The following is an 18060-nucleotide window of genomic DNA, read 5'->3' as shown; positions in this document are numbered from 1 at the left end:
CACGAGTAGAATGTGTATAAGATATCACAACTCTCCCCGTCGGGGAATCGAACCCCGGTCTTCCGCGTGACAGGCGGAGATACTGTCCACTATACTAACGAGGAGTTGCCCTAAGCCAACGAATAATTAGCACCAACTATAGCGCCAGCACCAGCAATAAAAAACCCTAGGCTGAGGGAGTCTGGGATGGATTTGGTGTTCCAGTCAGAGGGAGAGGGAAATTGTAATGCTACAACAAAAGAAAACATGCTGTATAACGTGTACCTTTTTAAAGTTTAGTAGTCATGTATACAATACATACATTTTAATATATATTACAAGCATGTAGATACAGCACAACATTGCGCATGTGCACACGGTATAATTAACAGACCTGCGGTAGACGGAATATAAAAGTTTACAAGTGGGATGCAACTTCCCACTGCTACTCCAAAAAAGTCCCGCCTTCTTCACTATGATTGGCTGCAAACCTGAAGTAAGCGGTCGCTATCCAATCGGACATCGGTTTACGATACTAACAACCAATCCCTAAGATTTTTTCGGAATACGGGTGGTAAAAAGTTTCCGACACGTGGGTTGAGTACAGGGCTGCCTGCAGTGGTCAATAGGTCTGTATACTATACTCCACTGATTATACAGTACAGATTTGCGCTGTCAGGTTCATCACACCAACTCATCCGGTTACTGAGCAGACTGGAAGGTAAGACGTGTGCATAATTTCATTATGGAATGAGTAGTAACATTGTCTTTATGTTGACTAGATTACAATGTAAAAAAGTGCTCGATACTTTAAGCTGTGTATAAATATGTAAACAATACTTGAGTTCATTCATTAAATTTGAACGTTTGTCACGTGACCAAATGTCACGTCTATTTAAGACAAATGGCATTGTAATTGAGTTTAAAACAGAGGCAGAACTTATAAGTGAAGTACTGGATTTTCAGGCTGTGGTGCAACACTCACGTTTATCTGTTTAACCCTGAGTTCATACTGATTTTTTTTTTCCTGCACATTTTTTTCCCACACAGATGCTCATATATACATAACAGAGATAGAACTATTGTATTATGATACCAGTATTGAAACCTTGAGCATCTCCTGATATTTTATTTCCCACTGCAACCACTAATCTTTAAAATTATTATTCACAGACCATAGACAGGGCAAAGTACTACTCTGGAATCAATCTTGGGCCAGGGTCCATTTGAATACATTTGTATTGAAGCCTAAACTTAATACATGTACGTGTATATTTATTCAAACAGCAGGCCCAGTCTAAAGGATCCGCTTGTATACGGGATTGGGTTGATAGTTGGTGCCCAAAGTTAGACACTCTATTACTTCCAAAAGGTTTGTGAAAGTTTTCCGATCCAGGAGATGAGTAAAGAGACCAGACAGATGTGCTTTCAGTGGTGCCTATGAAGTTTGTAAGACTGTATGACACAAAATGAACAACTTGCATTAAACCACAGTTTTTTATTCAGTTAAACTAATCCTCCAACATGACAAATTGAATAACTATAATAACTATAATAAAATCACTCCTATCAAAATACAGCCATCTCTTTATATGTAATAATTTCCAGTTGCAAAGAAATCATTTAAAAATCTGATTAACATTTTCTCCACTTTGAATTGAATTCATTTTTTTCTGCATTTTTCTGGAATTGACTTAAAAGTTCTTTTAACAAAAACATCAACAAACCTATGTAAGACATTTGTATAGTTTACTATAGCATAATCTCATTTTTACCTTTGTGTGTCCTGTATAATTTTTTAATTTCTGAGTTGTGTGTGCTCTAGTAAAAAAAATCTGTCGACATCTGTAGTTTTGTTTTTTGTTTTTTTTTATCATGCTGAATTATCTAGATAAAACATTTCTTCTAAATAAAAATAAAGATAAAGAAAAAGTGCAACACTGCTTGCATCCTCCCTATTGTGACACTAATATGGATGTGATATTTAAAGTGTCAAGGTGGCTAAACTGAATCTATTGATTTAAATCATGAATATTTTGAAACCTCTCAAGCTTAATGATCTTTTCAGCATTGGCAGAATCAGCACATGCCTCACACGTTTGTTTAAAGAATACTGGGCGTAGATAGCAGCTACCAGTGATAGGTATATGAATGCGGTTAGTTTGTAGGTTCTTTTGCTTCATTATATGTAACTATATGCTGCATCCCTCTTTCTATCTACCATTTGTAGGTCTAAACACTAACAAGCAGTCCTATTTTCCTTTCTTTCATTCGTATTCTTTCTGTCTGTCTGTCTGTCTGTCTGTCTGTCTGTCTCAATCCTAATATTGAGTCACCTCTCATGGATTGACGCCTCCAGACTGGCTATATTATGGTTCTGTGTTGTACAACATGACAACATTTGCTTGGAGCTTTGTGATACCAGTGCAAGATTTTAACTGTATCTGTCTGTGTGCATCTGTCTGTGTGCATCTGTGTGTGTGTGTGTGTGTGTGTGTGTGTGTGTGTGTGTGTGTGTGTGTGTGTGTGTGTGTGTGTGTGTGTGTGTTCTTCAGAATCATGTCAGTCTTGCGGTTCTACAGGAGGGCAGATACAGAAGGTGGCCGGAGCCTGCAAAGGGTCAGACAGCTTTATCCACAGGTCACCATAACCACTGAACTCTGCTACAATGTGGAAGTGAATGGTGAGAAGAATAACAGGACAGGGTTGAGATTTTTAAATTTTGTGCACATGGAAGATTTTGCTGGGTTTTGATTTGCTTTGTCATATACTCAGTAACCGGCTAAAATTTATAACCACCAATATTTAGTTCATTAATAGCATTTAGGGAAGTTAGATATGACGGCTAAACATAATATTAGTCATATCTAGCTTAGTGTGTAGCATTACATTTATATTAAAATTAAAGTTACATTACATTAGTATTAAAATTCACATTTTTGGATATAAAGAGTTCAAAGCCATGAAGCCTGTTTGGTATGATTACTAAATAAATGTGTACACAACACTTTTATTTTAAATTTACGCTACTGAGTGTACCGAGAGAGTCTGTATTTAGCTAATTTTTTTCATTTCTTTTTTTTTAACCTTATTTAGCTTATTTTATTACATTAAGGGCAAGCTAGCTATTTAGCTGTCTGTGTTAAATGGAGAAATATGAATTCATCCCTGTGTTAATTTTTTTAGATGAATATTGGTCTATTGTATGTAGTTCGAAACACTCATTCTGACAATTTAAGCATTAAAATCTAGGTTTCGTGTGTAGTTTCCAATGGAATAGCTGCTTCCTTTCTCTGTCAGGGATGAAGGCTGTATCTCTGTCAGATACTGACTGTGTGAGTGGAGAGCAGAGGGATATCCTGCGCTGGTTGTTTACTCCTCTTCAGTGTTCAGGGCTGTCTGATGAGCCCAGTCTCCGAGCGACTATGCCAGGAGAGATCCTAGTGGAGATTGGCCCCAGGTACACAAACACCCTTTAAATAACTGAAAAATATAGATGTAATGTTTCTAGTAGCTGGAACAGTAGCAGAATACACACTACGGTCATCATTATAGTCTTTGCTAGTATACAGTAGTATAGTATTTTTGCTGCTTCTTACAGGCTCAACTTCTCTACTGCATGGTCTACAAATGCTGTGTCCATCTGCCAGAGTGCAGGCCTGAGCCAGGTGACCAGGGTGGAGCTGTCTCGCAGGCACCTCATCAAGGTCTGCACTACCGCTGCACATATTTGCCCTTACACATATGTACATGTGTATACATCTTAGATCAGGGGTGGCCAACCAGTCAGAGACCAAGAGCCACATTTTTTACTGTGTTACGGCAAAGAGCCACATCATACACATGGGCACACATGATCATCACCTTTTTTCCTGCCATTTTAAGAACGAACTTGACAGAAATTGTTTACACAAATGATCTTGCTCCTACTGGGAAACTTTGAGGTATTTTCGTCCCACTCACATGCACGTTTGACGAAAATACCGTATTGAACTCAAGCGAAGTGAACACGCACATTAAAAAGACACAAATACAAACTTTAATATGAACGTAAGAGCCGCATGAAACCGGGCGAAGAGTTGGCCAGGCCTGTCTTAGATGATCCAATCTTCAGTGATAGGAAAAAAAAGAAAGTATAATCCTTCAATTCATTCAATGTTTTTATTTATCAAGGCTTAAATAACAGTTGTGTGATCAACGACTTCTAAAAACAAATAACTTCAGGTGACAACAAAATACCCCATAAGATTTCAGTGTGAAGTCAGTTCATTCCAAAAAAATAATAATTTTTCTTGGTGCTAAAAATGGGTACATCCTGTAATTCAGTAACATGTAGAACCACCTTTAGAAACCTTTAGCAACAGTAAGTTAAGGTAAATGTTTTTGGTCTGTCCAGAAGCTTAAACTGGTCCACAACTGGGTCATATAACAGAATCCCAAACACACCAGTAAATTGACAACTCTATGGTTAAAGAAGGAAAAAAGTGTTGGAATGGTAAAGTCAAAGTCCAAACCACATTGAGATCCCCTCTGACGCAATGCTATAAAGATTAGTGGGCCAAAATCTCTCCAAAACAATGTGGCAGACAAATGAACACCTACAGAAAGCAGTTACTTTTTTATTGTTGTTAAATGATGTTACTATATTATAAGGTGTAGTTATATTTTTCTTTTACCTTTTTGGGAAAAAATGACCACATCTTGAAATCAGAGGTTATTTGTATGTTGATAGAAGTTGATCTCTTTATTACTGTCAATTTAAGTGATCTTAGTGTTCTGCTATTTGCAGTAAACATGCTTATCCTTTCTTCTGTTGAAGGATGAGCTGCATGAGCTCAGGAAAGATAAAGACATGGAGAAGTTAATCAGCCTCTTGTACGATAGCATGACTGAGTGTGTCTACACCAAACCCATCACATCTTTCTCTGTGGATGTCCGGCCACAGGAAGTGTTTGAGGTTGACATTTTAGGAAAAGGTCGTGCTGCGTTGGAGAGGGCCAACGATGAACTTGGTGAGCAATGTGTCTTTTAATGTGCAATAGATTGAGAGGGGATCAGGGGCACATGACTTTCAGCATAATTGGAAGAAGTGTGGTTGTCACAGGGTGAGGGGAAATGGTGTTTATTGGGTCACAAAGTGTGTGTGTGTGTGAGAGAGAGAGAGAGAGAGAGAGAGAGAGAGAGAGAGAGAGACATAATGAGTATGCATAATGAGTGAATGTGAGTGGAGAAGTAGGACATTACTGTCTCATAAGTGAATGTGTTAACTTATTAGAACATCTTGTGTTGTATGCATTTATCATGATCACAACATTTAACTTCATTATATGAAATTGTCCTTTTACTGTTAAGTGTGTGTGTGTGTGTTTGTGAGCAGGACTAGCCTTTGACTCCTGGGATCTGGACTATTACACAGGATTGTTTCAGAGGGTGAAGAGAAACCCAACCAGTGTTGAATGCTTTGATCTGGCTCAGTCCAACAGGTGTGTGGTTTTAGAGGTATAATAAGAATAAGAATAAGAATAATGATAATTCTACTGAGAATTAACTGCCCCCGAACTTTTCTCTCAGACCATTAATAGTATGTTTGTATCAACAAAACATTTTTCCTCTGCACAGAAAAGTTTCTTTGTTATAAATATTTTTGTGGAAATCACATTTTTCACATTAACAAATGTCACTCCAATATCGCATATAGTGAGCACAGTCGCCACTGGTTCTTCCGAGGCCAGATGGTGATTGATGGCCAGGAGCAGAAGGACACACTTTTCAGCCTCATTATGGACACACAGCAGCACAGCAATCAGAACAATGTCATCAAGTTCAGTGATAACAGCAGGTGAGCGAGTGAGAGACTGTCAGCATGATTACTATCACTGAGCAACTCTGAGTGCACCAGTCGTTCACTCTGTATGTGTGTATGTGCTTATGTGTGCATGTGTGTGTGTATACACAGTGGTATTAAAGGCATGGAGCTGGAGTGCATGTTTCCCACCGACCCTGCGCAGGCTAGCCGCTATAAGACCAGACACACCACCAGACACGTCATCTTCACTGCAGAAACACATAACTTCCCCACAGGTCAGAGCACAAACATGATTTGTGCTGTTTACAAGATGCACAATACAAGAAGTTTAGGCATTTTATTTATTTATTTTAAAAAAAGTTACATTGCTGTTATGAAGCTGATTTATTCGTGCCACAGTGTCAGGTATTTAAAAAAAAAAACTGTTAATAACAGTTAATAATAAAAGAAAATATATCACTACTATAGATGAGCAAAATAATAAATCTGTTACACTATTGTGCAATTCTTACAATGCAACTGTGTGATAATTGTTTCTAAAAATGTGAGTGCACGACACGATGTGGAAACTCTCGGGTGGATGTGGTGCATGAATTAAACTAAATTGGGTATTGATGAGTAACTTGTGAATCTGAAAATGCTCTTTAACACATTTCTGGTCTCAATGGAATTATTATACATATTATATATTATACAAAGATTTTTCTTTTAATTTAAAGGAAAAATACATGCACTACATCTCTTCATACAAAGTATCTATTACAGTAGAAGTAAATTCCTGCTATATATATGTATGTGTGTGTCATGTGTGTGTACGGAGTTTGCATGTTCTTCAGGACCTTCTGTGGTTTTCTCCGGTTTCCTCTTCCAATCCAAAGACATGCGTTGTTACCTGATTGGCTTCCTCTTCTTCTTTCGGGTTTTCCCTTCAGGGGTCACCACAGCGAATCATCTCCCTCCACCTATCCCTATCTTCTGCATCCCCAAAACTTGCACCCACTAGTTTCATATCCTCATTAATTACATCCATATACCTCCTCTTTGACCTTCCTCTTTGCCTCCTGCCTGGCAGTTCCATGTCCAACATTCTCCTACTCACTCTCCCTCCTCTGAACATGTCCAAACCATCTTAATCTGGCCTCCCTAACTTTGTCCCCCAAACGTCCAACATGAGCTGTCCCTCTGATGTACTCGTTTCTAATCCTGTCCAATCTCGTCACTCCCAAAGAGAACCTCAACATCTTCAGCTCGGCTACCTCTAGCTCTGACTCCTGTCTCTTCTTCAGTGACACTATCTCTAAACCATACAGCATGGTCGGTCTCATCACTGTCCTGTACACCTTCCCATTGATTCCCGCTGATATTTTCCTATCACACAGAACTCCTGACACCTTTCTCCACCCATTTCAACCTGCCTGCACTCGCTTCTTTATCTCTATCGCACTCTCTCCATTACTCTGGACTGTTGACCCCAAGTACTTAAACTTCTGTAGTACTGTTCTGTTAGTGCGTTAATGGATGTCAGTAAGTGTGTGTGATCGATTGTGCTGTTATGGATTGGAACCCTGTCTAGTATGTCCACCACCTTGTGCACTTTTGAGTATCCTGGGATAGACTTCAGAATGGCCACACTGGTTTCAGCTGATAAAATGCTACAGTAACTCAGATAATCACCCTGTACAAATGTGGTGAGCAGAAAAGCATCTCAGAACACACCATACGTTAAAACGTGAAATGGATGAGCTACGACAGCAAAAGACTGTGTTGGGGTTTTTTTCTGTCAGACAAGAACAGAGAGCTGAGGCTACAGTGGGCACAGACTCCTCAAAACTGGGAAGTTTAAGGCTGGAGAAATCATTCTAATGATGGAAAAAAAAATGAAGACACTTTCCTTTCTGTTGATGTTTTGTTAAGGGTTTTTATTTTGTGCTCTAGGGGTTGCTCCTTTCAGTGGCGCTACCACAGGTACTGGTGGACGAATCAGAGATGTACAGAGTGCAGGCCGAGGTGGACACGTGATTGCAGGGACTGCTGGGTATTGCTTTGGCAACCTCCACATCCCAGGTTTTCAGAATGCGCTATTATTGCACTTATGTTGCTAATTTAATCTGTATATGAAGTCATGAACATTTTTTGCATGAATGTTGCACGAAAATCCTGCTCTTCTCTTGGACATATGTGGCTACAGGATTTGCTCTTCCATGGGAGGAGAACGGTTGGGAGTACCCTTCCAGCTTCGCCCCTCCTTTGCAGGTGGCTATTGAGGCGAGTGATGGAGCTTCAGACTACGGAAACAAGTTTGGCGAGCCTGTGCTGGCAGGTATACTGTATATGACGATGTTAGCGGTTTGCTTTCGTTCCTAGTATAAATGTTTGCTGGATTTATTTTTGCTTTAATGACTCCAGGCTTTGCCCGGTCGTTTGGAATGCGCTTGGCCAACGGTGAACGTCGAGAATGGATTAAGCCGATCATGTTCAGCGGAGGGCTGGGCTCTATTGAGGATGAGCATGTGAAGAAAGAGGAGGCGGAGTCAGGTAGGCAATTTTGAAAACTTCTGGATCATGATGAAGAAATAAAATTATAGGGGTGCCTTTCACATCAGTATATGAAATGTCTGTGTTGTCTGTTTGTGTTTGTGTGTGGAATTCTGAATTAAGATACCCTTGAGTGTGTACACTGACTTTGAACAGCATGAAAAACTAGAATGTACATTTCCTGAAGAAAATGTGAATGGTGCTTGCATTTGGCAAGTTCCCCTCATCGTGCTGAGTGTTTTGATATATGACATGTCCATGTTGTGCTAACTTTTTTATTTTGCTTATTTTGGGGCGGGGCTACACGTGACGTCAGTTCCCCTCATCGGGTTGAGTGTTTTGATATATGACATGTCCATGTTGTGCTAACTTTTTTATTTCGCTTATTTTGGGGTGGGGTTACATGTGACGTGAGTTCCCCTCATCGGGCTGAGTGTTTTGATTCATGACATAAAAAATAATAATAATAATAAAATAAAATTTGATACGACATGTTCACGTTATGCTAACTTTTTGATTTCGCTTATTTTGGGAGCGGGGCTACACGTGACATCACATGAATACCCAGTGGGGTGCCAATACTTTTGGACAAATGCTACTGAAATAAAAATTTGTCCAGTGTAAGGTCCTAAAGGAGCTGGTCGTTTGGTGTAAAACTTGCCGAGTTATAAATCTGCAAAATTTATAATGAAAATCTGTGGGGGGAAAAAAAGCCCCTTTGAGCTTCCGTACCGGAAATTCCGGAATTCCGATCGCTTATAAAAGTCATAGCACACCTCTCCTCAATGAGCCGGTCAATTTGTGGGTCATTCATGGGTCTAGGACAAAAGCTGAGGGACAAGTTACGCGCCAAAGTTTTGTCCGGCAAGATAATAAGAGTGCTGCTTTGCAAGCACCATTAATGATCAGTATGTGCATCTCCTGTCCAGACATTTAACATTTTTCTCTGGTTCTAGGTATGGAGGTGGTGAAAATAGGTGGCCCTGTGTATAGGATTGGCGTAGGGGGAGGAGCTGCGTCCTCTGTACAGGTAGATTCTGAAGTTCATCTTCCTGGGGGTTTACGTTGAATCATTTCGCAGATGTATCTGGTTGTTACTTACCTTGCTTTGTTTGTGTGTGATTCTGTAGGTACAGGGTGATAACTCGAGCGATCGCGATTTGGGTGCGGTACAAAGAGGAGACGCTGAAATGGAGCAGAAGATGAATCGAGCTCTGAGGGCCTGTCTGGAAAGAGCTGCAGGAAACCCCATCTGCAGTATCCATGACCAGGGCGCAGGGGGCAATGGTAATTTTGTCATTTTAACGCAACTAAACTATAAATATGAAAAGTCTGACATGTCATTTTTAATTCATGAACATTTTGCTGTTAAATCATTTCATATGGTGTCATACGATTTACACTCCCCACCCTGCTGAAGAGACTTCATGTGTACTGTACTCTAGGAAACGTGTTGAAAGAGCTGAGTGAGCCCGCTGGAGCGATCATCTACACCAGCAAATTTAAAGTGAGCTCCAATTTATAAGATCTTTTTTTTTATAGAAATTGTTTAATACAGATCATAACCAAGTTATTATATGTGTCAGTATCTCTAATAATCCACTTCCTCCTCCTGCAGAGAGGTGATCCCACCCTCAGTGTTTTGGAGTTATGGGGTGCGGAGTATCAGGAGAGTAATGCTCTGCTTCTCCGCCCGTCTGACCGGAGTTTTCTAGAAAGGGTTTGTCAGAGGGAGAAATGCCCTGTTGATTTTGTGGGCAACATTACAGACGATAAAAAGGTGGGTGTGATTAAAATATTATATACAGAATCCGCTGAACGTTTTGGAACTTGAAAGGTAATTATTTTTGTTTTTACTAACAAACAAACTGACACTGAAGACATTTTGGTTTGCGATGAAAATATGAATTTCGGTTTTTGTTTCCTGATATTTACATCTGTTAAACGACTCAGAACATAGCACCTTTGGTGTAAGATCACCCAGTCCTTAGGTGAGAAGAACATAACATTTTAATTGATCACTCGCTTGCAATAACTGCACCAGGAACACGAGCCACTGACATCACCAAACTGTTACAGTCTAAAATCCCGCTCTGTAAATTGTCATACATACATTTTCTGTAGGCTTTTGAATTCATTTTGCTTTCACCATCATAAGTTCCATCATCGATAAAGATTAGTGAGACTGTTCCAGAATCAGTTCTGCAACCACCGGCATGTTTCACAGATAAGCTTATATGTTTTAGGCCATGAGCAGATCCATTCTTCCTGCACAGTTTGCCATCACTTTGGCAGAGGTTCATATTCTGAGCTTTTGTGGCTTGTCTTTGCATGTCCTTTGTGAATTCTAATCTGGCCGCCTTATTCTTACTCCTGATAATTACACCGTGTCGTACGACCTCTGTATTTATGAATAAATAAAAGACTTGGTCTTGCCTTTCAGATACTTTAGGACATGAATGTAGATGACATTTACTAATTGTAAAAACAAAAGAAAAAACAATATGGCAAACAAAGTAAGTGTGTGTGTGTGTGTGTGTAATGTGTCTAACTTCTAGATTGTTCTTGTGGATGATGTCCCCAACACTGGCAGTGCTGGGATTAGTGGACGGAACCCTGTAGATTTAGAACTTGAATGGGTGTTGGGAAAAATGCCTCAGAAGGTATGTGGAAGGAAACCTCTTAAAAAATTCTTCAGTTCTCAGACATCCTTGATTAGTGCGTCTTCTGGCTGCTGTTGGTAATGCTTCAATTCAGATAAATGCCAGTGCTCTGGATTCCACATCATGCATGATATTTAAGAGTGTGTGTGTGTGTGTGTCTCTGTGTGTAGGAGTTCAGGCTGGACCATGTTCCCTCCTGTCTGCAGCCTCTCTCTCTCCCTCCCGGACTTTCTGTTTTACCTGCTCTTGAGAGAGTTCTTCGACTGCCTGCTGTGGCCAGCAAACGCTACCTCACCAACAAGGTGTTCTATTTTAAGTGTCTGAATTATTTCTTAAATACATTATTTATTTTGGACAAATCATTTTTCTGAAACCAGATTAAAAATAAGCACCACAACTTTGCAAGCTGATCGAGGCTTTTCACAAATAACAGACTGCTTTGGAGAAACAGTGTGTCCTCCAGAAATATTGGCACCCTTCTTGACAGTTGACATGCATCGAAATTATATTTTGAGTTGAGATATGCAGGTTAAAGTTGAAAAGTGAAATGTTTACATAAAATTATACAGACAAAAAACAAAGTTTGGAAAAATTCTAAATAGGGCACTCCTCTACACACAGTCTTATAATCTTCTTTACATTAGGTTTGTGCAAGGTAACGGTTTTCATCGTTTCAGACCACAGGTTGATTTGTGAAGCATGTTTGGCTTATCTTATTAAAAATCTCTATCTATGGCCCCATTTAAACCTCCTGATGGAGGCAGACAGGTTTTTGGGCTGTAATGCTGATTGTAGTCACTCAGCAGAATTCGTGACTCTTTAAAAGAGCCTTCACAAGAAAAACAAAACAGCCCTGAAGCCTCAGTGATCCACTTCTGTACTTTACAGAGTCTCTCTTATCAGGGATTTGGTCACTTTTTGTTGCCAAACATGCTAATGATGTTTGTTTGGACACATTAAATTAGATTATATGCTACTTTATGCAATATGCTACTTTATCATCAAGCAAGTACAAAGCCAATGAATTGCAGTTAGCATCTAACCAGAAGTACAAAAGATTAAGTACTATGGTGGTGTTGATGGTGTTTTTGTTGTTGGTATTTGTGTTCGTGGTGTTGAGGTCATCTTGCTTGAGTAGAATATCATAAAACTCATTTTCAAAAAGCGTGCCAAAAATTCAACCTCGATATTCACTCCTTGATCTGTTCCATTGGTGTTAGGTGGATCGCTCTGTGACTGGATTGGTGGCACAGCAGCAGTGTGTAGGACCTCTTCACACCCCACTAGCTGACGTGGCTGTGGTCGCTCTATCACCCTTCAGCCTCCAGGGTGCTGCTACAGCCATTGGGGAACAGCCTATTAAAGGCCTGCTTTCCCCAGCGGTTGGAGCTCGAATGGCTGTGGGCGAGGCCCTCACCAATCTCGTGTTTGCACGTGTCACTGATCTCAAGGTAAAATGTGGCTCTGGTGGCTAACACCAACATAGAGACTGCTTATCTTGTACAGCTCTATCCTAATCACAATTGATTTGATAATTATCACTTATAATAATAAATAGTAAATAATAAAATTAAAAGAGTTATTATCTACCACATTTCAGGAATTCTTATTTTGTATCAATACATCATGCTTTTTTTTTTGTTTGTGTCTCTCTAAGGATGTAAAGTGCAGCGGGAACTGGATGTGGGCGGCAAAGTTGCCAGGTGAAGGGGCATGTCTGTGGGAGGCGTGCCAGGCAATGTGCAAGGTCATGGGTCAGTTGGGCATCGCTGTCGATGGTGGAAAGGACTCGCTTAGCATGGCTGCTCGTGTTGGTGGAGAAACTGTCAAAGCACCAGGTTTGTGTGTGTGTGTCTGCACTTGTTTGTGTGTGTCTGAGTATTCTAAATTGAATGAGGCTGATCTGTTTTTCTTAGGCTCTTTGGTCATCTCTGTGTATGCTGTTTGTCCTGATATCACTGCTACTGTGACACCTGACCTGGATGACCCAGAGGGCAAAGGTTGGTCTGCATTTTTATGATATGTAAATATTAAGGTCAGTATAATGGGAAATATACTCTCTAAGTGGGTCTCTCTCCCTCTCTCTCTCCCTCTCTCTCTCCCTCTCTCTCTCCCTCTCTCTCAGGTGTATTGCTGTATGTTCCCGTGAGTGTTGGTAAATACAGGTTGGGTGGCTCTGCTCTTGCTCAATGTTATGGTCAGCTTGGAGATTGCAGTCCAGATCTGGATCATCCTGACCTTCTCTCAGCCTGCTTCAACACCACCCAGACACTCATCCATGGTGCGATGCTTTATTCTTTGAGATCTTTACTCTTCGTCCTAAAACCTTTGTGAGTTTAATACTGTGTTTGTGTTGTAGATCATCTGTTGAGTGCAGGACATGATGTCAGCGATGGAGGACTCCTTTCCTGTCTACTGGAGATGGCCTTTGCAGGAAATCGTGGGATAGATGTTGACTTGCCTTTTGATGGAGTTGGAGGTCAGTATAAATCTGAAAGTCAGAATCTGTGAGATGAAAGTCACGTTTTAAGATCATCTTGCCTGTTTTTCGTCAGTGATGGAGGCTTTGTTCTCCGAGGAGTTGGGTCTGGTGTTGGAGGTGTGTGAGAGTGATGTGGAACGTGTGTGTGAGCGCTACACACACGCTGGGCTGCGTTGCTACAAGATTGGTACCACCTGTGGTTTCGGACCTGACTCTATGGTGAGCTGTTCTGCACTAATATCTCCCTGCCTTTTCACATGAATTAAGTCAAATTTTAGGTTTTCAGAGTCAAAGTCTGTTATTGTTATCCTAACCTTTATTTTTTGATGTGTTGTCCAAATGTAACTTGTGAAACGCGATACATTTTTCAGACAGCAACCTCAGAGATGTTGATGAGATACTAAGACAGAAATGCTGCAGGCTGCTGTCTAGTGAATAGGCAGTTGTGCGCTAATGCCATTCAGTCATCCCGAATATTGACTAGCAGCTCGGTTTAAGAGGATTTAGTCATACCACTGTTCAGCTATGTTCCATACAGCAGGTCTGTTTCAATCGCAATTATGAAACGTGAAAAAAGAAAACCTGAATCTTGTGTCAAACATCCGTGTACTGAAACACCTTTTTCTCCTTTCTGTCAGCCTTTGTGTGGGGAAACAAAGTCAAAATGTGGTACATACACATTTCAAACACTATCCATTCCACAATCCCCTTTATTTCTATATATAATATTTACAGTATGTTATAGACACACTGTTCTGCACATTATAGACACACTGTCTGTGCTTACACTAGTGTAATTTCTGCCAACTGGGCTTCTATTTGTGCTTGTTTCAGTTCCGAAGATGTATTTCATTATTTATTATATTAATCTGTTTATTGTATTGGAGAAGTAAGTCATGAAAGATTCTGTTTTAGTGACATTTCTAACATGAGAAAATACTATTACTGTTTTTAAATAGAGGTCTAGGAAAGAAATAATTATTAATTATTTCTTGTTCTTCAGGTCAAGGTAAGCTTGTGTGGACTGGAAGTGCTGTATGAGCGTCTCCCCACTCTCAGGGCATTATGGGAAAGCACAAGCTTCCAGCTGGAGTATCTGCAGGCCAATCCACTGTGCGTACAGCAGGAAGAACAGGGGCTATCTATCCGCACACAGCCTTACCTCAAGCTGACGTTTGACCCTGTTAAAACACCCAGAGCAAAAGAGCTAGGTAGTCTGAAGACTTTTTTTTTTTAAAATAATGTTAAAGAAGCACATGTTTGATGAATTAGTTGATTTACATGATGTCGGTGTTGTAATCTTGTGTAGCTGTGGGCAAGCCTCGTGTTGCAGTCATCCGTGAGGAGGGCAGCAATGGAGATCGAGAGATGTCTGTCTCACTGTACATGGCTGGATTTGAGGTACAAAATTACACACCTCAGGTCTGAATCAGAGTCTAGGCAAAGCGCTGACCCAAACAAAGATGGAAATGTATTTAAAATTCAATTATCCTACAATTATATTAACGCCTCAATTAAATATCTAAAATGCATAGGTGCATTACAAAAATAGTGATTTGTGATAATGGTTTTCATGCAAGTGTAAAATATAACCCTATAATTTTAGGCAGAATGTGTTTTACTGTATTATGCTGTGTCTGCAGGTGTGGGATGTGACGATGCAGGACCTATGCTCCGGCTCCACCACGCTCGATCCGTTCCGAGCTGTTGTGTTTGTGGGTGGCTTCAGTTATGCTGATGTGTTGGGATCAGCTAAAGGTGAACCTTACACACATGACTACATGCACACACCATTAAGGATTCCACTCCCATGTTCACTGAAACGATGACGTAGATCTTTTAAAAAAGCCTCTGTTTAAATCGGAGGGATGAAATGACACCTGTGTGTACTGGTGCTGTTTCTGATCAGGAAACTAATTTGTTCCTGCTCTGTTAACCACTTTGAGATGCAGAAATGTTGTACATTCTCTTTCATAATCAATACAAGTCTGATGCTTTTGCACAAAGAATGTTATAATATGCATGTTAAACTGTCCTGGTTGTCTTATTAGGCTGGGCGGCTACTGTCACCTTTAACCCCAAAGCCCGGGAGGAGTTTGAGCGTTTCCGACATCGTAATGACACACTCAGTCTAGGGGTGTGTAATGGCTGCCAGCTCCTGGCTCTGCTGGGTTGGGTGGGTGGAGCTCAGGATGGAGGTTCGTGAGGAAAACTTCTGAAAAGTTTTGGTCTTACATTTATTAGGCAGACTGGAAGTTTTCATGCTTAATGTATGTTGTTTTGTATCATCTCTGTGACAATATTGCATCATGACACATGCATGGAGATCTTTTGTCTCTTTGTTGCCTGCTTGTTTGTTTTCCATGTTCTTCCCTTCATCACTCTCTCATCATAGGCTCTGAGGTGGCATTGACCCATAATAAGTCCGGTCGGTTTGAGTCGCGTTTTGTGAGTGTCGGCATTTTGCCTTCTCCAGCCGTTATGCTGAAGGGCATGGAGGGATCTGCCCTGGGTGTGTGGGTTGCACATGGAGAAGGTGAGACTGTCTGTGTTAAGAACATCACACTAGAAATAATTCCTGTTGCGAGAGATTTTGTGATGTGGTATGTAGTCAATAACTCTATCCCATGTTTGTTTTTGAAGTCTGTCCAACAAATTTACTCAAGTAAATGTACTCAAAAAATAAATCTGAGTAGCAGTATCATCTGATCACACATAATAATTAAGTGAAAGTTTATTTATTTGTTGGCTGTAAGTTGTGCAACATGGCTAACATTTAAAGCCATAAATACATCCTTTTATCGAGGTATGTTATCATGCTTTTTCTGGGGCACAAAGTGCAGCATGAACTAATGGATATTATATTTAAGGCTTTAGAGGAAGAAAAATCTATTTGGTGTGTCCAGCATTAACCTGCTTCTGCTTACCTACTGCTTTCTTCTAAAAATGAGAGGAAAAATCTTTAGTGGTGAAAACACTCAGAACAAATGAAAACTGATGGGGGAAAAAAACACTGAACAAAGTTATGATATACTTAACGATTCTTCCGACCTTCTCTGACCTTTTTATTCAGCCCTTTTTGTTATAATATATATGTTCCTGTGTGAATACAATACATTATCCAGCTCTGCAATCTGTTAGCTAACTTAAATGTTATATTAAGAAGCTAGCACTACATTACTACTCTACATTATATTCCATAAAATTTCTTCAGTCCCTGTTAATGAAACATCTTCTTGCGCAGGTCTGATGCAATTCCGCTCGCCTGAAGCACAGCGAAAGCTGATAAGTGCCTCTCTGGCACCCCTGCGTTACGTGGACGACTCTGGAGCCCCCACTGAGACCTACCCCATGAATCCAAACGGCTCTGCTCTGGGTATAGCGGGTATCTGCTCTCCTGATGGCCGCCACCTGGCCATGATGCCCCATCCAGAGCGCACGGTGCTGGGCTGGCAGTGGGCCTGGGCACCCGCACCTCTCAGAGCCTCACTGTGTGCCTCGCCTTGGCTCAGCATGTTCCACAATGCTGCTGAGTGGTGTCAGAGCGAGGATTTGTCATCATAGTGATTATGATTATGGAAATGTCTACTGCACTGTTACATTTGAGAACAAATCCTGATTATTTGTATGTTGGATTAAGAAGAATTAGAATTACATATTAGCTTTTTTTTCTAAATTACTTAAACATAATGAACAAACTGACGATGGCTGCATTCTAAATAAAACACTAGATTTTTTTCAGTCATTTAGCTAACCTGTCTCTTTACAATTGTGATAAGGAAACACTTTTTCACATCCGTGAAGGCAATAGAGCAAAATTGACTGTAAGAATGATGGCATACGATCTCTATCCTGTCACTTACAGCGACATTCATCCGATCATTGGCATCTGTGAGCTCATGTATGTGGAAGAAGGTAGATAGCGCTCTCCCCCCGAGTGTGGTACAGCATGCATCAGAGGAATCATGTTTGGTAGTTTACTCATATGAGGGGAGAGCTTGCTGGTGGATAGGAATTGACAGTTCATGAAAATGGTATAGTGGACACTGATATTTTGAGTTTATTTTACAAAAACCAGTGATAAAGACCAAATTGTGTTAAGTATGCATGTGATTTTGTGTGATTACATCTGTTATCATTAACTTCAGTATTCTAACTTCATACAGTGTCTTGAAAACTGTCACCTTCCAACAGTCTGTTCTTTTGTGCAATTTGTGAATGAATATTTATCCACCAACGCTCGTTTAGTGGTGGAGTATGAGGAGAGTTCAGATGATGGTAATAACACGAAGCACAGAATTAGCTCAGCAGACACGGCACACAACTGTAATCTTGTATTACAGGGAATTCATGTTCCAAAACTGCTGTAATAAAGAAAGAGCTGAAAAAGTGTGGATGTGAGGATTCATGTTTTATGTATCTCCCAGGTTGACATCTTTCTGTCATGAAATGAATCGATGAAGTAAAACTTTGATAAGAATTAAAGTGTGTATAAATTATAATAATCACGTACTGTTTGGTATGTATGTTTGAGAGAGATGTGTGTGAGATGTTCACCATCTTTAAATATTCACCAGTCTGATATTTTCAAAGAA

The 18060-nt window shown here is 40.2% G+C and overlaps 1 protein-coding gene and 1 non-coding gene across 2 annotated transcripts; one reads left to right on the top strand and one right to left on the bottom strand.

Moving 5' to 3' along the window:
- Nucleotides 1-32: 32 nt before the first annotated feature.
- trnad-guc lies at nt 33-104 on the bottom strand. Its single transcript has one exon. It is a non-coding gene; the product is annotated as a tRNA-Asp (tRNA).
- Nucleotides 105-537: 433 nt separating this feature from the next.
- On the top strand, nt 538-17855 carry pfas (phosphoribosylformylglycinamidine synthase). The gene is made up of 29 exons (XM_027155163.2): nt 538-700; nt 2535-2662; nt 3280-3439; nt 3581-3686; nt 4799-4991; nt 5357-5462; nt 5678-5818; nt 5936-6060; nt 7721-7849; nt 7974-8105; nt 8192-8320; nt 9277-9350; nt 9451-9607; nt 9766-9827; nt 9939-10100; nt 10879-10983; nt 11154-11285; nt 12204-12434; nt 12641-12821; nt 12900-12983; nt 13109-13264; nt 13343-13462; nt 13539-13684; nt 14469-14676; nt 14775-14866; nt 15109-15223; nt 15517-15663; nt 15861-16001; nt 16710-17855. Exons 2-29 carry the CDS (start codon nt 2539-2541, stop codon nt 17027-17029), a joined length of 3978 nt encoding a protein of 1325 aa, XP_027010964.1. The 5' UTR covers nt 538-700; nt 2535-2538; the 3' UTR covers nt 17030-17855.
- The last annotated feature ends 205 nt before the right edge of the window (nt 17856-18060 follow it).

This window comes from Tachysurus fulvidraco, chromosome 16 (genome assembly GCF_022655615.1).
Source record: "Tachysurus fulvidraco isolate hzauxx_2018 chromosome 16, HZAU_PFXX_2.0, whole genome shotgun sequence".
Taxonomy (NCBI): domain Eukaryota; kingdom Metazoa; phylum Chordata; class Actinopteri; order Siluriformes; family Bagridae; genus Tachysurus; species Tachysurus fulvidraco.
This window is presented reverse-complemented; position numbering and strand designations above follow the sequence as displayed.